Source organism: Schistocerca serialis, chromosome 9 (assembly GCF_023864345.2).
Source record: "Schistocerca serialis cubense isolate TAMUIC-IGC-003099 chromosome 9, iqSchSeri2.2, whole genome shotgun sequence".
Classification (NCBI taxonomy): domain Eukaryota; kingdom Metazoa; phylum Arthropoda; class Insecta; order Orthoptera; family Acrididae; genus Schistocerca; species Schistocerca serialis.
The window spans coordinates 351,256,714-351,281,885 of record NC_064646.1 but is presented as its reverse complement, the minus strand read 5'-3'; the positions used below and the strand labels follow the sequence as shown (position 1 = coordinate 351,281,885).

At 39.5% G+C, this 25,172-nt stretch overlaps 1 protein-coding gene across 4 annotated transcripts in view; it reads right to left on the bottom strand.

Moving 5' to 3' along the window:
* Positions 1 to 25,172, bottom strand: part of LOC126418526 (mucin-19-like) — a 542,230-nt gene that overhangs the window by 17,617 nt on the left and 499,441 nt on the right. For all 4 annotated transcript variants that reach the window (XM_050085327.1, XM_050085328.1, XM_050085329.1 and 1 more), the window contains one exon: positions 3,876 to 6,414. In XM_050085327.1, coding sequence (XP_049941284.1) covers positions 3,876 to 6,414 — 2,539 coding nt within the window. The remainder of the gene's footprint in view (positions 1 to 3,875; positions 6,415 to 25,172) is intronic.

The window sequence follows — 25,172 nt, the reverse complement described above, 5'->3', positions numbered from 1 at the left end:
TCTCATTTGCCGAGACGATAGTTAGCATAGCCTTCAGCTACGTCATTTGTTACGACCTAGCAAGGCGCCGTATTCAATTGATATTTATTATGTGAAGCATGTATCATCAAGAGAGATGTTCTACAATTGTGGCTTAAAGTTAAGTATTACATCATCTACGTACTTTATTTGCAATTCTCAAGATATTGTCCTGTTCCAGACCTCACGCCAGTCAGCGTGTAATTAAACGTGTGCATTTCGGCCTCCTCTAGAAACACAGTGTTGGCTCTTCTGCCAACACTACAGTTATGTTTGTATTGACCTACTTCAGGATCAACAGAGTCCCAAGTCGTTTTGCTACACGGTATATTGGAGCACCAGTGTTACAATCAGTCTAAGAGCAATCCATCCTTGCTGAGGTCCATAAGGAAGGGATTCCTCTTACACTAACTGTGAATGACTTGGTAAGCAGTAGGTAGTTTTAATCAGGTCTCTGTCTTCACTTGTGTTTCTCCGATTCGTTACGGTTAACTGGTGTTTAATTAAGAATCAATTTCAATATGTGTTGATGTCCAGTTACTTACAGAAAGGTGGAGTCGCAATCGGAAGCTCTACATGTTACCTACAGAGGCCCCCAAAAAAATGTACACCCAGTTCGTCAGGCTCTATATAGAGATCAACATTGTCTTTCGATTTGAGTAACAAGTGTGTTGTATAGTCTTAAACTCAACAGATGTTAGCACTTTTATCTCGGTATTGAGAAAACAAGATGGCTGGAGCATGCTTGACATTCGAGCAATGAAGATGTATTGTGAAGTGGTTTTTCAAGTTTGATATTGCCATTGAAGTGCAACGTCAGTTGAGGCGGGAGTATGAAACAGAACCGCCAACCCGCCTAACGATTAAACGCATCATTGACAAGTTTGAATTTCATGGAATTATTTGTGATATTTAGAAAGGAAGATCAGGAAGACAGCGTACAGCCACAAGTCCTGCTTCATCGGCTCTCATGTTGGAAATATTTGTCAATTCACCACAGAAGTCTGCTATGCAATGTGCATATGAAGTGGGGATTAGCAGTACAAGTGTACGAAGAATTCTGAAAGCTGCAAAGTGGAAAGTTTACATTCCACCATTACTGCACGTGATTAATGACGACGATCCTGATTGCCGAAAGCAATTTTGCGAATGGTATCAGCAAATGGTAAACTGATGAACAATTTGTGACTAAGGTAGTGTAGAGGCAAAATTTAAACTTAATGGAACCATGAACTGGCATAATGTGTGTACTGGACACCGGAAAATCTGCACGTTTATGTGGACGAATTGGGGGTTCATGTGTGGTGTGGACTATCATCTAGGGGCTTAGTAGGACCCTTTTTCTTTGATGCTGCTGTCACTGGAGACGTGTACCTGGAAATGTTACATCAATTTTGCTAAGTATACGTGCACTTTATGGAAGTGATTTAGAGGTCTTCTACCAATAGGGTGGGGCACCACCACACTACCACCTAGCTGTACGTGCTTTTCTGGATGACCGTTTTCTGTGGCACTCGATTGGCCGAAGAGGGCCCATTGTGTTTCCTTCACAGTCACCAGATGTAACACCTATGGACTTTTACTTGTGGGGAACTGTGAAAGATAACGTCCATTGATGTAAGTTATGCATGCTGGAGGAACTTCACCAGGAGATTGCAGAGAGATGTGCAGTGATCTCCACTGTAAAACTGACTGATGTAGTTGCAACAACCGCTCGCCATTCTGTTGTGTGTATAGCCACCAACGGTGAATATTTTTAACATTTAAAGTAACCATGTGCTACACTGAAGGTTGCACAACATGTGTGATCAATCTTTAAATTTTAAATAAATACATAAGTAATGTTTTTCAGTCCTTCAAGTGTGTATACATTTTTCTGGTGGACTCTGTATTTTGCCTGTCTGTTTCTGGAATAGCTAAGGGAACTTGCCTTGGAGTTCGTGGCTTTGAAACCCGCGTGTTTTCAGATACACAGATGAAACTTTTGTCGTTTGGCCTCATGGCAGTGAGAATTTGAATGACACAGTGAGAATTTGAACAACTTTCTGGAACAGCTGAATTCAAAGCACCTGAATATTTTTTTCACTGAGGTCACCCTTGATATGTTGGTTAGGAAGAACGTTGATGGTACACTGGGACACGCCATTTATAGGAAGCCACTTCACACCGACATATCTACAGGCCAGTAGTTGTTACTGTCTGGTTCAATGTGAAGGGTGACTTCATAGCTTAGTTCACAGATCCAAATTCATATCAGACCCTGTTAGTGTCAGCCGAATTTGTCCATTTTGAGGTTACCTTCCATCAGAATGGTTGCAGTGAAAGATCAGATGTGCATTGCATTATTGATCAACAGTGCAATGGGTGTGTAATGATAATACCAAGGTGGCATGTAAGCCCACAGTCTTCTTGCCTAATGCAGCGAGCATTTCCAAGAGGATTTGTCACATGTTGCAGAAAAATAATGTGAAATCTGTTCATCCACCATGTAAGGTTAGGATTTTTATGTTCTGTTAATGATTCTCTCTGTCTGTGTAAGGCGGGTGTCTACCGTATTCTTTGCAGTTTTAGTATGTCATTAGTCAGAATATCAAAGCTGCGGAGAATCGATGTAATGAGCTTAAGTGTCACACATGCTTACAATGGCCGAGCTAATCTGGTATTGCAGAACTTTTGTCTTGGCGCCAGTCATTCTATCACACAGAACATGGGAGATTCTGGCATGCACTTCCCACTACTGGGGTAGTGTTCTGGAACCAGTTGGATTAAATTAGCAAGTAACTTTAAAAACAGATATGGAGGTCTCTGTTTAATTTCTGTCTCGAATCCTGCTCTCTCCCCTTGTCAGAGGCACAAAGTTAATGCAACCTTACCCATTAATAATTAATTTTCAAAATAGGTAACTTCAGACATTAGTTGTCTTTAGTTGTGTGATGGTGTTAGTGTTCACAGCCTGTGTGTGTGTGTGTGTGTGTGTGTGTGTGTGTGTGTGTGTGTGTGTGTGTGTGCGTGCGTGCGTGTGCGCGTGCTCCAGAACTGCTGAATGGCAAAAGTCCTCTAAGGGCTGAGCAGGGGGTGGTCCAATTCCGTCAGATTCTACTTGTTTGTATCAGTGTTAGCAACATTACACTCAATTAGATTATTATACTCCAAAGAAATACCTGTTTAAAATAATTCTGCCCTCACAAAGTCCACAAAACTAACAAAATTAAAAGGAATTGCTATGCCTGTTTTAAACTTCTTCCATTCTTCGTTTCAATTTGTAACATTTTTCTTTTCTGGTTGTGATTTGTTTTGTGTGTAAGTCAGTATCCCATTTTTTCTTTTCTGGTTGTGATTTGTTTTGTGTGTAAGTCAGTATCCCATTATTATTTGCAGGAAGTTTCACTGGTTTCTCAAGCTTTCAATTTATTCAGCTCACACTGCTCTCAGTTCTTTACCGATTACTTTAGTCTGGCTTGTGGTAAGCAGCCTATCTGCCACACACACACACACACACACACACACACACACACACACACACACACACACACCCCTATTTCTTTTGTGATATGTCAGGAGAAAAATAATGAACGTTATTTGCTTTTGGTAGTGACACTCTCTAAAAATAAATCTTAGGTGAAATTTGGTGCAATCACCTACAGTTACAGTAATTTTGAAAAATCTAGACACGTAGTCCAGTTGTTTTAGGCACTGTTATCAATACTGGCCAAAAAGCTACAAAAAAATTCAACATATCATGACTAACAGTAAACAATACCTCCTTACACAGAAATGAGTCTTATAAATACACTGTCACATACTTTATGAATGTTAACTGTTATTAACTAGATACATAAAATATTGCAGTTACTTACCCATGCCCACAAAATCTACTATTTTGTCGTAATTTCCAGCTTGGACAGCAGGTTCCCGGAACCTGGCAGAAAAGTCATCACCCACACTGGATGCTCTACCAGTCTTATCAACCACTGGGGAAACTCTTGGCACAGATGCACCTGTTTCATCACTGGAAATTTGTGCATCATTCTCCAGTGGAGATGACAGGTCATTTACTGCGTCAGAACCTGATGCTTCCTCACCATCTAATAGAAGCAGCTGTTCATTCACCTCAAAACCAAATGTCAATTCCACTGGTGCTGAGTCTCCATAGTTTGTTCCACTATCATCATCATTCATAATGATCACTGGTGGACGAGGGCAGCTTACAGATGACACTTTCCTGCTCACCGACCTATGTTTTGCTGGAGGTGGCACTGTACTTTGACTTACAGGTGTGGGATAAATACAAGGTGTAGGAGACATCTCATGATTTTGAGTCACTGATGAGATGGTATGTTGTTCAGGCTGTGGACTGGAGTTATAATTGGAGGTAGGTTTTGCTTCTTGTGAAGCACTGTCTTGACACGGAGATTTTTGGGAGGATGGGCAAGATTGGTTCTGCAATGGATTAGATTGAAGCACAGTTGGTAACACTGTATTCAACACTTTTGTATCTTGCACTGCTGTAGGCACTTGATTAGGCAAACACACTCCTGCTGCAGGTGAGTTTGCCTGCTGTCCTTGAGGCAGTGAATCACAGTTACCAGTTACTGAACTTTGCAAAGGAGCAGCTTGCTGACAAGGAAGTTTACCGAGTTTCCGTTCCGCTTTATCACACACCAAGCTCTCCTCCAGTGACGGATATTCACTGTCAAGTAAAATGTTTACGGGATGTTCTGGTGGTTTCGCATGGGTTTTAGGGTTAGATTCTACTTCAGCAGAGTAAGGAGGCACTAATTTGAAATCTGTAGTTGTGTTCGTCATAGCATCCTTTTTCGTACGAGAATCAGGGATGGGGTTTAAAAATTTGGCAGAAGGTTCAACAGGATCAGTGTCTTGATTCACACTAGATGCTGGAGAAGTATCGTCACCAGATGTTGAACTATTTGGGGCATTGGTGCTTGCATTGCTGTGACTACTGTTAGCACTGCTAGAGTTTGGTGAGGCAGGATTGTTACCCAATTTTGAGCCACTAACTGGGGGAGCTCCAATATTGACTTTGGGTCCAGTTATAAATTGTGGATTACTGCTAGGAGTACTTGTGGAAGAAGTAGTTGGAGGAGATATAACAACTCCTTTAGGAACAGACACTGCTGGCCACTTACTATTACCAAAACCAACACCCCCGTAAACACCTTGTGATGTGGTAACATTTACAGACGCCATTTTTGCAATGTCTGCGTACGACGCCTGAGGTGTTGAGCCACTGGATGTCGATGTTTGGTCCAATGTGGGACGCGCAGTTGTTGAAGACACTGGTAGTGAATGGACACTGTCTAAGTCACTACTGTCAGACTTATCTGATGGTGGTACACTGGAAGTCGACTTCCGACGGCAGTGTTCAGGTGAACGTGGACGACGGTACTGATAAAGCACAACACTGCCACCACTATCATCAGCTGTTCTGTCATGTGGAGGGAAGCCACTGTTACCATTGAATGTCTTTTTCTGGTGGTATCCACTTTCACGACTTCCTTGACACACTGCTGGATACTGAGTTGTGTTATACTGCCCCCCACCAGAACGTCTCCCATCGTCAGCAAACAACGTTACACCAGACGAAGGGTTACTCCGAATACCACTGCTACTGCGTCGTTTCTTCCGACGCTTCTTGCTTTCAAACACACAGAAGCCTGTTTCTTCACCAGTTCCTGAAACACTGCCACTAGCTGGTGCTGGTGTCGCATCACGTTCAGGTCTGCGCCTATCATCACTCACTGGTCCCCTACGTTTGCGTCCACCACCTGGATGAGACGAGGAACTGTCATCTGTGGAGGAAACAGCAGCCTCGTTACAGGAGTATTGATGGTCTTCTGGTCCCCACGAGCGTCTGTCTACTCCAGAAGTACGGCCAACTGAGTCAATTTCTTGTAAAGTTTGTTTCTTCATTCGACGTTGGACTGAAATGTTTTCTGCGTGAAGACCACCTGATTCTGGACCAGCTGTCAGATCCTCTATCTTCCTGTTGGATATTTCTTCCATGCTGTTTGACTTCTTTAGTTTGGATTCAGTGCTTTTGTCAACAGTAGGACCATTCCGATGTTCTTTGGGAATCTGTTTGCTACTTCTAGTACCTTTCGCTGGTTTCTCTTCATCCTCGTCAATTATTATACTGCTGTTGGCACTCTTCTGTTCTTTCCTTGGCTTTGTTCCAGCCACTATCTCATCCTTACGGAGATTATTACGTTGCTGCTTGTTGTTAAAGTTAAGAGGACCATTACTGTGAGATGAACTTTTCGCTTTTCCTTTGCCTTCTGTATCAGACTCTATGAACTTAATAAGTGTGTCCAGATCTCTATCACCTCGATACCCTTCAATGTTATGTGACATGATGAAGTTGCTCTCATTATTTGTCTGTGGAAAAAGAAAACTTAAGTTACCACAGAGAATACCAATATTGCAGCACACTAGTATACTCTCTCTCTCTCTCTCTCTCTCTCTCTCTCTCTCTCTCTCTCACACACACACACACACACACACACACACACACACAGGGAAAGTAATATTTACTAAATGTTTATTTACTGCTGAATATATAACTTCCCAAAATTGTCAAAGAAAGCTGCTCAACAATGGAATTTTAACACATATTATGGTTAAGGCAAGGTAAAACAGAAAAATTATGTTTTCGGATTTTTATCCCATTATAAAATGTGCAATTTTCTCAGTAAAATGATATAGAAATCAATTATGAACTCACATGCACTATATTTTATTAGTTTCTTCCTCTAGAGAATGTTTCTATGAGGGGTCACTCAATAATAATGCAACAGTTTTTTCTGTAAGCGGCTTGATTTTATTTACGATCCAAATGCACCAAACTAGTCCCCACTCTTCGCTACAAAATCCCATTTTTCAACATAACTATTCAATGTGATGGCCTTTTGTCACCTACGCTCGCATGGTACCACTCCACTAGTCAATGACGGAGCCTATGTCTTGCTTCACCAATAACCTCCCCATCATTCACATACTGCTTTCCACAGAGTGCATCGTTCACTGTGTCAAGCAGATGGAAGTCTGAAGATGCGAGACCTGGACTGTAAGGTGAATGAGAAAAAACAGGCCAATGAAATTTGTGAGCTGCTCTAGGGTTCGCAGACTTGGGTGAGGTCTTGCGTTTTCACGGAGAAGGAGACTCATTTGGGTTTTTTGCGGCAACAAACACAAAAACATCAGTTCTTCACTTTCTTGAGGTTAGGCCAATACACTTCACAGTTGATTGTTGCACCATGAGGGAAGACGTCAAACACAGTTAAATCCTTCAGCATCCCACAAGGCTGTCATTATTTTACCAACTGAGAGTGCAACTCTGAACTTTTTCTCTGGGAGGAGAGGTGGTGTGACACACACCATGGATTATCATTTTGTTTCCTGTGAACATTTTTCATTGCCTGTGACAATGTTCAACAAAACATTGTCACAATTAGCCTTGTACCAACGCAAGTAATTCTGAACAGGCGATCCTTCGTTGCTCTTTATGGTCTTCTATTAATCGGCAAGCGACCCAGTGAGCACATACCTTTGAGTTTCCCCAACTGGTGCACAATTGTTGCAGCACTAAAACCAGAGACATCCAGTTGTACAGTAAGATGTTAGATCATGATCAGTCTACCATCTCTAATGAGAGCATCGGCACATTCCAACATTGCAGAAGTTACAACAGCTGTGACCAGCTGGCCGATAAGTTTGTGCAACTATGCTTCAATGATTAAAAGATGCCATACCCAATGACTCCCCAAATATATGACTCCCCAAATATTTGTTCACAGACAGGTCACCACAGATATTCTGCAAGTGCCTATGAATGTCTGCAGTGATCTGGTTTTCTGTCAAAAGAAACCCAATGATAGCGCTCTGCTAGGAAAGCACATCTGTTACTGACAACATTTTCAAGGCTACATATAGTGCCGCCCACCTATCTGAATTTCATCGAACTATAGAGACTGAAGAGGGAATTTCCACATTGTCCCACAACACATTCTGCATTTTTTAAACCAAAACTGGCCTAGAAAACGTATGTTTGAGTATTTACTGAACACCCCTTGCAGGTGTTTCAAGTGTTAAAAATTTTACATGCTTTACGTCAAGATCAAAGGAAGTCATTTTTTGTATAGAAGACTGTGGATTGCAGTATCACAAAGGAAGAATTGCCTATTTCTCTTGGCAGCACTGTAGCTTTTAATAAATATTTTGTATTTATAGGAGGGCCAACATTTTTCTCCAGGAAAGCAAAGATTCTAACAAACATCATTTTGAATGAAAATAATGGAACCCAGTAAAATACCTATGACAGGAGCTATGAAGGAAAAAAATGGTTGATCTGAGGCCTTTATGGTTATTGAAATTTTCAGTTGATCCACAAATGAAAGGGGCATTTGTTACACCCAAGTCCTTAGCTGACTGGTATTAAGAAGCATAGAATACTGTAGTAGCCACTTGAGCCTTACAGTGGAAAGATTACAAATCTTCGTGTTGGTCACATCCAGAATAGCATAGGTACCAAACCAAGGAAGTTTAAAGTGATTTTTTAAAACAAATTTTCTGAAACTGAAACCATAAGGAGTAAGTCGACAAACTTATTTATGGACTACAACAATACTGTAGGATGGTCATTACATATAACACTGCTTTGTTCAGAATGAGGTATTCAGTATTAGATTCTTCCACAAAGTGTTTGATGATATGGCAAAGCATTTGATAACAAATCACAGATGACAAACTGATACATCACAGACCAGATTCATGGTGCTACTACTCCAAGGCCCAGTACTCAACCAAACATATCATACTGCCATAAACATTTCATCCCAGCAGCAGTCATTGAATTCTAAGGCCCACTTACAGAGGCATGGCATATCCTGAAGCGTTTAAATATCTACATTGGCAGACCCGCAAACCAAAACAGTCTTCCAACAATCTCATATGGACTCACATTCCTAAAATTGTTTCTGCTGGGACACTAAAATGGGGGGTCTGTGATGCTGTTACTGATTTTAATGATAGCAACATTGGTATTGTGAAAGTGCTATATGAGAATTAATCCTGCAGTAAACAGGACCAAGGAACTTCTACAGATGGACAAGGTACACATCAATAAAGAATAATATACAGCATAAAATGCAGGATGCTACCAGATGAGTTAAAGGTTAAGCATGCATAGCATGTATTCAATAAGTTTTAGCCATCTCAAATTTAAGTAGCTGCTTTTGAAAAATTGAGTTTTTCCTTAAATTTCAAGTACAGTATTCAAAGTCTCAAGAAGTTTAACCCCCCCCCCCCCCCCACACACACACACACACACACACACACACACACACACACACACAGGAGGGGGAGGGGGGGGGAGAGAGAGAGAGGGGGGGGGGGAGAGAGAGGGGGGAGAGAGAGAGAGAGAGAGAGAGAGAGAGAGAGAGAGAGAGAGAGAGAGAGAGAGGGAGAGAGAGGGGGGGGGGGGGGAGGGGAGAATAGAAAAACAGCATATTTTAAATACAAATGGAATTATTTTGGAGAAAGTACAAAAAAATTATCAAAAATTTAACTCATAGTTAAAGTTTATTTCCCATTAACCAGTGGTTGAAATGCAACAATTTTACTACAGTACACTAACAATATAACATGTAATGTGCAGTAAGCTTTATAGCCACTGCTACAGCTGTATCTTAAATACAGCTACTCAAATTAGGGTTTTTCCATGTCAAGTGTCCCAGTTTAGAACATGCTCCCAGCTCAACCATATTCAATTTCGATGAAATTTATAGTCTGTACATGAGGAACCTAAATGAGCTTTTGCAAAGCTTCAGGTTCACTTGTAACTTCATTGAGGTACTAGAGTCATTTTTGTGAAGACCACTTTTTCGGAGACTGAAAAGTAACAAATCTTCAAGTTTCGTATGCCACTGTTCCAAATCTGTAAGAGCTAACCCCTTGCTTCTGGGCATAGTGGTACAACTTCTTGTACTCTAAATATGGATGATGCAAGTAAAGTTCAGAAATCAATGTTTTTGGCATTATCTCAGTTCAAGGTAGGCAATAAATCATATTGCCACAAATTTCCCCCATAGTTTCACAAGGCATAAGTAGTGAGGAAAGGATCTATGGACCTGATCTTTTGCAAAACTACTGTCTGTGTGGCTGTTAGAGGTCTCACAAATTAGGGCCTAGCTTGTGTGTTTAATTACTGTGTTACTTTCCTGTGAATTTGCTAAAAAATTTGAATGCACAACGTTTAAATTCATGGGTCTCAAAATGGAAACCTGCCATATTACATCCATTAACACCCAATCAACAGAGCCCATGTCATTCAATTAGAAATAAATATTTCCATTTTGGTCTCTCTTTGGGTAAGGTGCAAAAATTTCACCTAAAGTATGAAACTTTGTCTATTAAGTATTCATTGTTTAAATATTCACTGTGCTGTTTATTTGGTGAGTAATAAAAATTGAAACTTGTCTGTGATAGGCTAGTTGTTTGATTCAGAGGAGGGGGCCAAACAGGAACGTCATTCATCCTATCGGATTAGGGAAGTAAGGGGGAGAGGGAAGTCAGCTGTGTCCTTTCACAGGAACTATCCATTTATTTACCTGAAACGATTTAGGGAAGTCAGAGAAAACTTAAACCAGGATGGTGGGACGCGGGTCTGAACTGTTTTCTCCCGCATGAGAGCCCATTGTGCTAGTTTGTGATAGGTTCACTGCTACATTTAACTGTACTAAAACTGCTACATAACTTCTTTGTGAATATTAATTTCATGCTTATTAATTTTGTTGACCAAGAAATGCTGATTCCCCATGCCTTAAAAGGACTAAAAGCTGCAAAGGAACTTTCATTATAACAGCATAAATTGTTTACACGATGGAGTACACACTACTTAAAACACTCAACTACACTTCCATCATGAAGCTTTACTACTACAAATGTTTGAATTTTTGCAAAGATCATGCTGCAACCCTTTTGGTAGGAAAACGCATACTTCACAAAAAAGTTTACGCCCAATTAACATGGAAACAGCTGACCAGCTAAAAAGGAAAACCATATCTGATATTAAACCAGGCTAGAAAATGGGCCCATCCTGTAGAAAAGAATTTGATACAATGAAACATTCGCAGATGGGTGTTATGCTTCAGTCAGTTGATGATGAGACTAATATTTCCCATAATTTGAATGCAAGCTTAACAGCTGTTGAAATATCACCGTTAAAATTTCAACGAATCACCGTTAAAATTTCAACGAATTAGTGCAAGAGAAACCAAAGGCCACATAAAGCAAAAAATACATCACACAGAAGGCGCAATTAAGAAAATTGCAGCAGTTGGAGGATTTGATCCCAGTGAACTGGAGCCACTATACATAAGCAAGCAATGCTTGACTTGTTTAATCAGCTGATCCAAATATTGAAAGAAAAATTACATATTTCAAACCATAATGAGGAAATTCAAATTTTGACCTTTGTTCCCCAAAGCTAAGTCTATCAGAAAAAACTACAGAAGAATTGTGTGTTCCAGAAAGAATGGTAAGAAGGGCTAGAAAGTTAAAAGCTGAACAGGGAACATTGGCACAGCCCACAGGTAAATGTGGGGAAAAACGTTATGAAGGCAAGAGGAAGAACTCAGCCAGATTTGTCTAGATAATAAGGACTATATTCCTGTTCGACTAGATGGAGGAAAGGTTCAAAAACACAATTACTTGTTGCTGTGCATCCTAAAAGTTTGTTTACTGTAATAAAAATAGACTGGAAATTGGATTCTCCAAATTTTGTGAATTAAGGTCAAAGTAGTGAGAGACAGTAGGTGCAGCTGATTCACATTCAGTGTGCACATAATACATCATCAGAATGTGAAACTAATGTTCGCGCACAGTCCAATTAAGAAACGCTACAAAATTTTGCTGGGTAAAACTGTAATTTGGAGAAAGAGGCTGCATGCTTCACTGCTGTGAAATAGTCCAGCAACATAAGCTCTAAAGGAATATTTGGAAAGTGTTTTTGCAGATACTGATCCTGAGGATCCAATTTAGTTTAAATAAGGGATTCACACTGATATGAGGTACACTTGAAACCATAGAAATGACAGCTGATTGACCCTTTCTGCTCACCACTATATTGCAAAGCATCATAGCAAGCAGTTGCAATTGACTAAAGACAGCTACAAATCAAGAGAATTGATTAAATTAATGGATTTTGCTGAAAATTATAAATTATTCTTTTACTATCTAAGGTGCAGTTCAAGGATTTCCTTGGGAAAATAGCCAAGCTATGTTACATCTATTTGTCATTTACTACAATGATAATGAAGAAATAAAAAAGCATCAGCTACTGTATAATTAGTGATTGCCTGATATGATACAGTTGCAGTGCATGTGTTTTTAACTTACTTGATCATATCCCTGAAGTGCATTTTCACAGACATTAAGCATATTCAGTATTTTAGTGACGGTTCTGCTACCTCGTACAAACATTTTAAGAACTTCCTAAATCTCTGCCATCATCAAAAAGATTTTGGCATTACTGCGGAATGTTTCTTCCTTTTTTCCAGAACAAGCCCTGGGAAATCACCATGTGATGGAATTGGGGGCACAGTTAAGTATTTAGCAGGAAGAGCTATCCTTCAGCGTCCAATTGAGAACCAAATCTCAATGTCAACTCACCTATCTGAATATCGCAAAGCAATCTGCACAACACTGAATTTATTTGTATCAAAAAAGAAATTATTGAAGATGCAAAAATCAATTAAGAAAAGCATTTTGAGGTTGGATGTAACCTTGCTTGTGACAAGAGAGTGTCACAATTTTGTGCCAATCGATGAAAAGCAAATTCAGATTCGTAGCATATCTAATGAAACATTATCCTGCAAACGCTGACCAAAATGCTAAAGTTACTTCTGAACATGTTCCCATTATACTTAACCATTATGTTGCTTGGATTTATGATGAAAAATGGTGGATAGGAAGTATCTGTGACGTTTCATATGCAGGAAAAGATGCCTTCACTAATTTACTGCATCCTCATGGAAATGCTCAACTGTATCATTCACCTGTTGATGAGACAATGCTGGAATCCAAAACAACGGATAATTGCAGCCATTCCACTTCCAGCTCCATGAATGATGGGGCAGGAATATAGTTTGCCAGAAGTAATAGTTTTGGAAGTCAGCAACAAATTTAAAGAATTCATCAACTGAAGAATTCTGCATCATGGTTTGGAAACCATAAAGAGACCCAAACAAGGCTTGGGAACCTGCTAGACACCCACATTTAGGCTTGGGAACTTGCAGTAAAGAAACCCACCTGTGGCTGACCTTGCCTGACTGTAGGGCATTGCCCCTTAGTAACGGGGTTGCTAGTCAATGCAGTTGGTAGTAGTGGCATAGCCACCATAGACGAAAATGGAAATAAGTATTTCTGTTAGAAAGAAATTTCCTCTATTGACTGGTGGTTAATGAACGTAACGTGGCGTCCATTTTGAGATGTGTCACTTTAAACACTGCTGTAATGTAGTACATTCACATTTTTAGCCAATTTATAGGATGGTAGCACAGTAATTAAACACACAAGCTGGGCCCTGATTTGTGACATACCTATCAGTCCCATAGACAATAGTTTGGCAAAAGACCTAGTACATAGTTCCCTTTCCCCAATACTTATGACTTGTAATCTGTGGGGTAAATTTGTTGCAACACGATTTGTTGCCCACTTGCATCATTTGTGTGTTGAGCACAAAAAAGTTTTACAACTATGTCCAGAAGCAAGGGGCTACCTCCTTTAGATTAGGAACAGTGACATGCCGAACTTTAAAATTTCTTCGCGACTCTTTAGTCTCCAAAAAAGTGGTCTTTACAAAAATTGCTCCAGTACCTCAACCAAGCTACACGTGAACTTTTCAGAACTTCATGTAGGTCCCTCAGGTACAGACATTATAAAAACCACCAAAATTGAAGACGGTCGAGCTGGGAGCACGTTCTAAATTAAAACACTTGACACGGAATGATCCATTAACAAAAGTTAACTTTATCAATATAGGGCATTCCAATTCCCCTTAAGTAAATACAATATTTATTCCATAGTCATAACCAGCACAACTGAATGGCCTATCTCTGCAGTTTTGTCGATAGCATAACTATTAATATGATACTTTCAATTAAGCATCAAACAATATGATGTAAAACCAATGACTTTTAACTAATTATTAAGTATATCAGCACAACTGGTACCTACATATTCTGAAAGTAGAACCTGTTGCTTATCATACAATAACTACTTCTACTTAGGTTGCAGTACAGCCTGCAGAATGTTACAAGTAATCCAGTCTGAGGGCTATAAGAAATGTCGACTTATGTGGTCCATTATATAGTAGGTAATACAAGAAAGAAAGTCAAGGAAAATCATGGACAACATAGGGAATAAGGTGCAGTAACAAGGAAACAGATCACTGTACTTTAAACAATCATTACAACACGTTTCTTTATCGTGGAGGAAATCAACTGGTAGAGAAATGTCGAGTATGTGGTATGGGCGTGGGGAGTGTTACCTCACTCAAAAAACAGGCTACGAAGCACCCACCTGTTACAAGAAACAGGTACAAATCTGAAGGAAAAGATGTAAGAAATTAAATATTTGAAAAGTTCTGCAATTAAAATATATCTACAACAATAAGAATAAGAATAAGGAGGATGAAAGAAACAGCTCATAAAATATAGACTGAATCCTGCCTGAAACAGTTCACATTCAAACTCTTGTCTAAAACTAATTTCTGGAAGGTTTGGGTAGGAAGCTATGTCAGCAACCTTACACTGAGGAATGCGGTCACAGAAAGGTTCTCTACACAAAATCCAGAAGATGCAGAAAATAAATAAACTGCACCCTCACAAAGTCTGTCAACAGTTTACATAGAATTTCTTAAGAATCCACACACTTATTCCCAAGCTTCTTATCAACCACCAAAAACACACACACATAACCATCCTGTCCGTCCTTTTGTAGCACATTTCAAAGCGTCAACTGAACACATCCAAGCTCAGATATATCACCAACTGCAATGCATCAGAGTTTCCTATTCTTAATGAAAGATAACATTCTTGGGCATCTTAAATCTACACCCACCCCCCCTCTCCCCCCTCCCTCACGAAAGCTTCCTGTTTTCTCTCTTTACACCATCCCACAGAACATGCTTCTGATCCCTATAACACAAACTCTCCCGAAGTCCCTTGACAGCCTCCTAACAACCTTTCACTGTCAAAGTAACCAATTATCAACATTAGCCATAGCTGCTTCACCTTTACACACCAGAACACCTAACACATAATAGGGTGACGGTACTGGGAATCAATACAGAGTCATCACAAGTCAACATGAGCTGCAGAGTAGAGGCATTCTGCAACTAATTCAAAGACAAAAAATTTCAGTAACACTAACTAATGCATACCTGAAGAGGTGTTCCACATTAGCAAAGATGAACAACTGGTTACAGGTATGAACTTCATAGCCCATTTTTTTTGGACTCGTTTCGCAGTATTGGAGATTAAGTGCTCACAGCTCTCAAGCTATGCATTTTAGAGCCCTTGATTATTAGACTTTTTGCTTCGAACAATCTTTCTTCTCGCATCTCTTAAATATTAACCATTCCTCCTGGGACACACTGTGTGTATTCCTTGCAGAGTAACGAATACACCCCGAGACCAGGTTCTTCCTGGGCACAGTTTGAGGACATTATTATTATTATTATTATTATTATTATTATTACTCTTTCCTTTCTCAGATGTTATGTCTGGTTAGAAATGGAAAGTGACGCGGACCTTCATCAAACGTGACTTCCTTTTAACTGTACGGTATATGTTACATTGCATTTAGGAACTTTCGGGTAATTGAACATGTATCAATAATTACAGATTTCTATAGTTGTATATATACGTTTGGATGTAGCTGTATTGCGTTGATGTACTGGTGGATATTGTGTAGTATGACTCCTGTAGTTGATAGTATAATTGGTATAATGTCAACTTTATCCTGATGCCACATGTCCTTGACTTCCTCAGCCAGTTGGATGTATTTTTCAATTTTTTTCTCCTGTTTTCTTCTGTATATTTGTTGTACAGGATATTTGTTTTATGGATATTTCGATTAGTTGTGTTAATTTCCTGTTTTTATTTGTGAGTATGATGCCAGGTTTGTTATGTGGTGTTGTCTTATTTGTTATAATGGTTCTGTTCCAGTATAATTTGCATTCATCATTCTCCAGTACATTTTGTAGTGAATACTTGTATGTGGGAATGGGTTGTTTTGTTAGTTTATATTGTATGGCAAGTTGTTGATGTATTATTTTTGCTACATTGTCACGTCTTCTGGGGTATTCTGTATTTGCTAGTATAGTACATTCGCTTGTGATGTGATCTAGTGTTTCTATTTGTTGTTTGCAAAGTCTGCATTTATCTGTTGTGGTATTGGGGTCTTTAATAATATGCCTGCTGTAATATCTGGTGTTTATCGTTTGATCCTGTATTGCAATCGTGAATCCTTCCGTCTCACTATATATATTGCCGTTTCTTAGCCATGTGTTGGATGTGTCCTGATTGACGTGTGGCTGTGTCAGATGATATGGGTGCTTGCCTTGTAGTGTTTTCTTTTTCCAATGTACTTTATTCGTATCTGTTGATGTTACGTGATCTAAAGGGTTGTAGAAGTGGTTATGAAATTGCAATGGTGTAGCCGATGTATTTATATGAGTGATTGCTTTGTGTATTTTGCTAGTTTCTGCTCGTTATATAAAGAATTTTCTTAAATTGTCTACCTGTCCATAACCAGGGTGTCTACGTGGACAAGAAAAAAAAAATTCCCGAATTTTTCCCGGTTAAAAACACAATTTCTCCCACATGAAATTGTGTATAAAGCGGGTGAAAATACATCCGGGTTAAGTAACAGTATACTTTCCCTCGGAGCTATAAAACGTATCAGTCCTTTGAATCGTAAAGGTCTTATACCGGCGGAAGACGTCCCACCACTTTAGGAAACGAAATCCTGGAAAAACAATGAGTTTGGAAAGTTGTTTGATGCCAGACAATTATTTTCGTATTGCGAAAGTATTTACACAAATTCCACAAATTACAGCACGGTAGCTTCCAAAACTCTAAAACAGAGATTGCGTTGAGCGATGCACTTTTGTCAGCCAGTCATAGCTCATGTCACGTGACCTCGCTAGCGAATGACGGCAGTTATTCAGAGCACGAGGCCTATGAGAAACACAGGCCGCGGCGCATACGTTACGAAGTTACGCCGAGCTCGCCCAACTCAGCTAAGTGCGTTTCTACTCCAGTTAACTCTTAAGCAGATGTGTATGTACGAACGAGAATTGCATCGTCTATTGGCATCCACTGTTATTAGTCCTACAATGATAGGAAGTCTGTAGGCCTACTAACAGGCTCTAATTTGGTAATTAAAATCGTGCCAAAATGATTATCAGTTGCGTAGAAAAGTCGAACTGTTCTGGCATGAAGAGACTTGTGACATCACTCAGTAACACATTATGCACATTTTTTTGAAGGTCAATTACACTTTTTGGCATCGATTGCATAATTTTTTATCTATGAAAGAACAACATTAAATATGAAAACTAACCTGAAGCTCGGTCTTTTTTTTAGCGTGTGTTACATGTTAAGTCATATCAAATACAAATGTGCCGGTAAAATTTTAAATAGTGGCATAAATGACTTATCTTCTGGGTCCGACAGTTTTCAAATGGCTAATCCTCAAAGTGTTACGTTTTGGTTGGTTGTTTTGAGGAAGCAGACCAGACAGCGAGGCCATCGGTCTTATCGGATTAGGGAAGGATGGGGAAGGAAGTCGGCCGTGCCCTTTCAGAGGAACCATCCTGGTGTTTACCTGGAGTGATTTAGGGAAATCACGGAACACCTAAATCAGGATGGCCGGACGCGGGATTGAACCGTCGTCCTCCCGAATGCGAGTCCAGTGTCTAACCACTGAGCCACCTCGTTTGGTTGTTACGTTTTGAATGAGAGTTATAACGCCCTGTGATTTAAGAAATTCACTGCACATTCTTACACGTAACAAATCATCTTGCATGGAAATTTACTTTGAAAGTAACGCATCTCAAGCCACTATTCGTAATATTTTCAGGTGATCTGTTAGAAATTTAAACAATTGTGACGTCACGCGCATCGAATGCACGTTAGTTGTTACGGACGTGCTGCATAATCTTCGACCTACAGCCTTTGACACTTTTCGGTGTCGACAAACTGGTCTGTGCATTGTGTAAATTACCCATTTTCTATCCAACTAAACTTTTATTTTGGTGTTATTCTCTGATTTATGCTTCATTGCTGCAGTATTATTCAGCAGTAGTGGACTAAAGTTCTTTGTCAGCGTATCTGATCTTACACGCCAAACCTACTAAACTAACTGAAATCTAAAACAATGAAAAATCCCGGAATTCTAAAAAATTCCCGGGTTTTTCCCGGATCTCCCGGACTTCCCGGGCCGTATACACCCTGATATTGTAGGTTTTTATGTCGATAAATCCCTTTCCTCCTTCCTTTCTGCTTAATGTGAGTCTTTCAGTTGCTGAATGTATGTGATGTATTCTATATTTGTGGCATTGTGATCGTGTAAGTGTATTGAGTGCTCCTAGGTCTGTGTTACTCCATTTCACTACTCCAAATGAGTGGGTCAATATCGGTACAGCATAAGTATTTATAGCTTTTGTCTTGTTTCTTGTTGTCAATTCTGTTTTCAGTATTTTTGTTGGTCTTTGGCTATATTTTTCTTTTAGTTATTCTTTAATATTTGTATTATCTATTCCTATTTTTTGCCTGTATCCTAGATATTTATAGGCATCCGTTTTTTCCATCGCTTCTATGCAGTCGCTGTGGTTTATCCAATATATAATCATCTTGTTTAGTGTGTTTTCCCTTGACTATGCTATTTTTCTTACATTTGTCTGTTCCAAAAGCCATATTTATATCATTGCTGAATACTTCTGTTATCTTTAGTAATTGGTTAAGTTGTTGATTTGTTACTGCCAGTAGTTTTAGATCATCCATGTATAGCAAATTGTGATTTTGTGTTGATATGTTCCAGTAATATTATATCCACAATTTGTATTATTTAGCATGTTGGATAGTGGGTTCAGAGCAAGGCACAACCAGAAAGCACTTAATGAGTCTCCTTGGTATATTCCAACCTTAATCTGTATTGGCTGTGATGTGATATTATTTGAATTTGTTTGGATATTAAGTGTGGTTTTCCAATTTTTCATTACTATGTTTAGGAACTGTATCAATTTAGGATCTATTTTGTATATTTCCAATATTTGTAATAACCATGAGTGGGGTACACTATCAAAAGCCTTTCGGTAACCAATGCATGCGCAGTGTAGCGACCTTTGTTTAGTTTTAGCTTGATATGTCCCCTCTGCATCTATTATCAGTTGCTCTTTACATCCTCGTGCTCCTTTGCAGTAGCCTTTTGTTCTTCATTTATAATTTTGTTCTGTGTTGTGTATGTGTCATTAATTTCTGTGTAATGACTGAAGTTAATATTTTGTATGTTGTTGGTAGGCATGTTATGGGGCGATATTTTGCTGGGTTTGCTGTGTCTGCTTGATCTTTAGGTTTCAGATAAGTTATTCCATGTGTAAGTGTATCAGGGAATGTGTATGGGTCTGCAATGTAACTGTTAAATAATTTAGTTAGATGTGAATGTGTTGAGGTGAATTTCTTTAGCCAGAAATTTGCTATTTTATCTTTTCCAGGGGCTTTCCAATTGTGAGTAGAATTAATTGCTTGGGTGACTTCATGTTGTAAAATTATCACTTCAGGCATTTGTGGTATCATCTTGTATGTGTGTGTTTCTGCTTGTATCCACCGTGCATGTCTGTTATGTTGCACCGGGTTTGACCATATGTTGCTCCAGAAGTGTTCCATGTCTGTTATGTTTGGTGGATTGTCTATTTTAATGTGTGTCTTATCTATTGTCTGGTAAAATTTCTTTTGGTTTGTGTTGAATATTTGGTTTTGTTTCCTTCTACTTTCACTTTTTTTTGTATCTTCTATGTCGTTTGGCCAATGCTTATAATTTCTGCTTCTTTTCATTTAATTGCTCTATCACTTCTTGTTGTGAGATTTTACCTAACCTTTTTCATTTTTTGTCTGATATTTCATTTCTTATAAATTGTGTTAGCTGTCCGATGTCTTTTCTCACTTTTTCTATTCTAATCTGTAGCCTGTGTTGCCATGCTGGTTTTGTGGGTTTCTTCTGTGTGTTGGTTGGTTCTGATCTCTGCCTAGTGTGTATATTTAGTGTAGTGAGTGCTCCTATATAAACCAGTAGTTGTAACTCTTCCATAGTTGTATTTTCATTTATTTTGTTGTGTATGATTGTGCTGATAGTTGTTATTGTTGTTTCAACTTGTGGGTTATTTGGGGGTCTATTCAAGAATGGTCTAATATCTGTATTTTTGTCTTTGTATTCTATATATGTCAGCTGAAATTTTTCTCCTGTATCTAACGTGTGTCACTTCGTGTTCTATTTGTGCTTGTTCTGGTGGCTGTCTTAAGATTTCATTTTCCTCTGATTATTTAATTGATACCTGTTGTTCTTTGTTTGCTCTGGGATGTTTGAGTCCATTACCATATTTTCTTCTTCTTCTTCTTCTTCTTCTTCTAATTGCACATTATTTTGTTCCAGTATTTGTTCTACTTGTTTGATGTTTTCTAATTCTGACTGAGGTATCCTGTTATTTTTGATTATTACAAGGATCTGATCAGCTAGTCGTCGTTCTGTTAAAAATTTTAATTCTGGGTATCTGGTAATAAATGTTGTGTATACTTGTGAGCATTATCCTGTTGTGTTGGTTCCTAACTTTGTTGCTTGGTAATAACAGAACAAGAGGTGTCGGTTAACTTCATCTGACCATCTCATCCTCTGTCTGTTTTCCTTCTAGGGTGGTTGCAGGAAGCATATCCTGCAAAACACCTCTATTTGGATTTAAATCATTTTCCGTGTGGCTAGCAGTGTCGTTACCACTGTGGATGGGAATAGGGTTCAAGTGTCATCCCCGACCATGACAGCACTTGTCGAAGGCTTCATTAGTTCTGTCCTGAACCAACTAATCACACTAAAAGGCGGGTTAGTCCTATTAGTGGTTTGTTCTTTCCGTCGCCTTTTACGACTGGTAGAACATACCGGAGGCCTATTCTTTTCCCGGGCCTCCACGGGTTTATTATTATTATTATTTACTCATATCAAGTTATTAGTGAGGATCCAAACACACTGTCACTCACCACTTTCACAGGGCAGTTTGTGTCCGACTTGGGCCAAGTCAGCACCAACTAAGGCTAAAATTCCTTACTGCCAAAGAAATTTCACATGCTACAGTTTTGCCACATGGAGGATTGCCAGCTTTCAAATTGCCTTTAGCATTAAGTAGCAGTAGATCTGAGTATGGTCTACAGCATGACAAAGATATCCATTTTTGTGCAATACTGCAGGGTTATTTGGATCCTGCCACCAAAAATGTGCCCCTAAATTCTATAAATGAGAATGTTTCCTCCAACCTGTCCTCACATCTCATCACCCTTCACAACTTCATTTCTGTTTGACCAACTCCTTACTATAGTGCTGTTTGGGGGAATTAAATGTTATTTTCATTAGGTCCTTGTTCATCAACAATCTGTGTGACTACATTTTCTTCTCTTTTTCCTCCCATGTATTCATCAGTCTTCAATTACACTTCTGTTTCCAGTTTTCTACATCTGCGTACATACTCTGGAACCCACTGTGTGGAGCACAGCAGGGTGTGTCTTGTACCACCACTAGTCATTTCCTTTTGTGTTCCAATCACGAACAGAGTGATACAAAAACAATTGTCTATGTAACTCCAGAAAAGCCTTAGTTTCTCTTACCTCTGTGATCCTTACAAGAAATTTGTGCTGGAAGCAATAGAATCATTCTGGAAGTCAGTTTCCAATGCCAGTTCGCAAAATTATCTCAACAGTATTCCTCAAAAGAATGTCGTCATCTTTCCAGGGATTCCGATTCAAGTTCATGAAGCACCTCTGTAAACTCTCAAGTTGATCAAGCCTACTGGTAGTACCATCTAGCAGACCGTCTCTGAATTGCTTCAATGTCTTCCCTTAATCTGACCTGATGGAGGATCCTTAAGACGCACGAATCGGTCACACTAGTGTTCTACATGCAATCTCCTTTACAGATGGGCCCCCTTTCCTAACCTTCTCCAAATAAACCATTTGCCTTCCCTACTACTGTCCCTACACATTTGTTCCATTTCATATTGCTTTACATTACATGCAGATATTTGATGAACATGACTATCCTGAGAGATGTAATGAATGCTGTATATGAACATTCCTACTCCTTCGCATTAACTTACATTTTCTACATTTAAGGGCAAGCTGCCATTCATCACACCTACTACAAATTTTGTCCAAGTCATCTTGTACACGCATGCAATCAATCTAACACAACCCTCCTGTACAACACAGCGTCAACAAGCCACAGATTGGTGCTCACCCTGTCCATCAGATCATTCATATGTATCCAAAATAACGGTGGTCCTACCACACTTCCTGTGGCTCTATTGACAATTCCTTGTCTCCAATAAACACTCGCCACTGAGAACAATGTACTGGATTCTATTACGTAAGATGTCTTTGAGCCATGACATATCTGGGAACTTATTTCATATGCTTGTACTATCATTAACAGTCTGCAGTCTAACACTGTGCCAAAATCTTTCCGGAAATCTAGCAATGCAGAATCTGCTTGATGCAGTTTAAGGTTTGCAGGATACAGGGCCGAGTTTCGCATGAGCAATAACTTCTAAAACTTTAGCGATTTGTGGACAAGATTTTCCTTCTCAGGAAAATTATTATTACCAACTGAGAATATGTTGAATTCTGCAGCAAACTGATGCTAAGGATATCCAGTCTGGAATTTTGCGGGTCCATTACTCTGTATTATACACAAGCGTTGCTTGTTCTTTTTTCCAGTCGCTTGAAACTTTGCACTGGATGAGAGATTCTTGGTAAATGTAAGCTAAGTAGGGGGCCAACACTGTAGCATACACACTGTAAAACTTAATATTCCATCCAGACCTGGCAATGGTGGTAGTTGTATGCTTCATGCATTTATCTTTTTACGGATGCATGAATTTTTGCGCTATTTATTGATCCAACAGTACAACAGTCTCGACTTCCTCAGAATTTCCCATATTTTGTTATTAAACCACAGTGGATCTTTTCCACCCTTAATCCACATCCTGGGCAAATACTTCTACAGAGCACCATTCACAAAGGGTTCAAACTCTGCCTGTAATTCCTCTGTGTCCATCATATTGTAATTAAATGATGACCATTCATTGCCCAAGTGGTATAGTATCATCATCATCATCATCATCATCTATGCACTTTCTACCAAAAATCCTTCAATGGTCTTTTTGATGGCTTTATTAACTTAAGTAACCATCATAATCACTAACTCCCGTCTCTATACTGAAACCATAGATAAGTTCAGGCCCGTTTGTAACCAAAAGGTCTAAATATTTCAACTGCATGTGAGCTAGCTGTCTAAGAACATTTTTCGGAAAACTGTGTTCAAAAGTACTACAGAAGATTGCCTGTTCGTACCACCTGCAATGAGTCCACAGACATCCCACTCTATAATTGAAGAGGTCATGTCTGCACTAGGTGTGCCCGCTTGTGCAAGTGTGTGTGTGTGTGTGTGTGTGTGTGTGTGTGTGTGTGTGTGTGTGTGTGTGTGTGTGTGTGTGTGGGGGGGGGGGGGGGGGGGGGGGTCTTTTCTGAAGAATGCTTTGGCGGTATGTGAACACCCTTTTCATTGTGTCTATCTGCAACTCGACCTGTCATCTTTACTATGAGTAGCCATCTATGCTTTCATCATGTTGTTGGTGTTCCAACCTGGAATTCCTGTTTGGTCTTCCTATGGCTCATTAATGCTATGGCAGCTGCTGTTAAAACAACTAGCTGTCATTCTGTTATTTTCATCCAGCTATAATTAGTAAAATTGCCTAAAGCGTACAACAATATTAGAAGTCAATACCTTTAAAAAATGCTTTTTACCTTCCTTTTTTCTTACTGTATGTGTCTTTAGACATAGATTCTGTAGTGTTGTTGTATGTGGGCCCCCGCCCCCTTCTCCTCTCACTATGTATTAACAAACCCTTCTCCCACACAAAAATTAGTGTTTGCTTCAACTCCTTCCTCTCACCAGGTGATGAATGTATGCTCCAGCAGGTTTTTTTTAGACAATTATGCTTGCTTTTGACCCTATGACTTCTACGAACTTGCTGCATTTTCTGCTGAGTGTGGCTATGTCGTCACCCTATACTGCTACCTGTACTGCGAGACTGTCCTCTGGGCACTGGATTTGCCATAAGGTCAGGCTCTCCTGTGCTGGATATTTCTGGAGCACTGAACGTGGTGATTTTGTCTGCTGTTCTGGGTTTTGCTATTGCCGATACAAAGTAAACACAGTTACTCTAACCAGTTAAGTTTTTCACAATTGAAACTCATTTAGAAATGAATCACTGCATAAACAAACACAAAGGTACGTCAATATTGTTTTACACCTAACAAGGGAACCTCCCCATCGCACCCCCCTCAGATTTAATTATAAGTTGGCACGGTGGATAGGCCTTGAAAAACTGAACACAGATCAATCGAGAAAACAGGAAGAAGTTGTGTGGCACTATGAAAAAATAAGCAAAATATACAAACTGAGTAGTCCATGTGCAAGATAGGCAACATCAAGGATAATGAAAGCATAAGTGTGCCGTGGTCCTGTGGTTAGCGTCAGCAGCTGCGGAACGAGATGTCCTTGGTTCAAGTCTTCCCTCGAGTGATAAGTTTACTTTATTTATTTTCGTAAAGTTATGATCCGTCCGTTCGTTCATTGACACGTCTGTTCACTGTAATAAGTTTATTGACTGTGTTTTGCGACCGCACCACAAAAGTGTACAATTAGTTGACGAAAGGACGTGCCTCTTCAATGGGCACCGAAAACATTTAATCGCAAGGTCATAGGTCAACCGATTCCTCCACAGGAAAACACGTCTGATATATTCTATA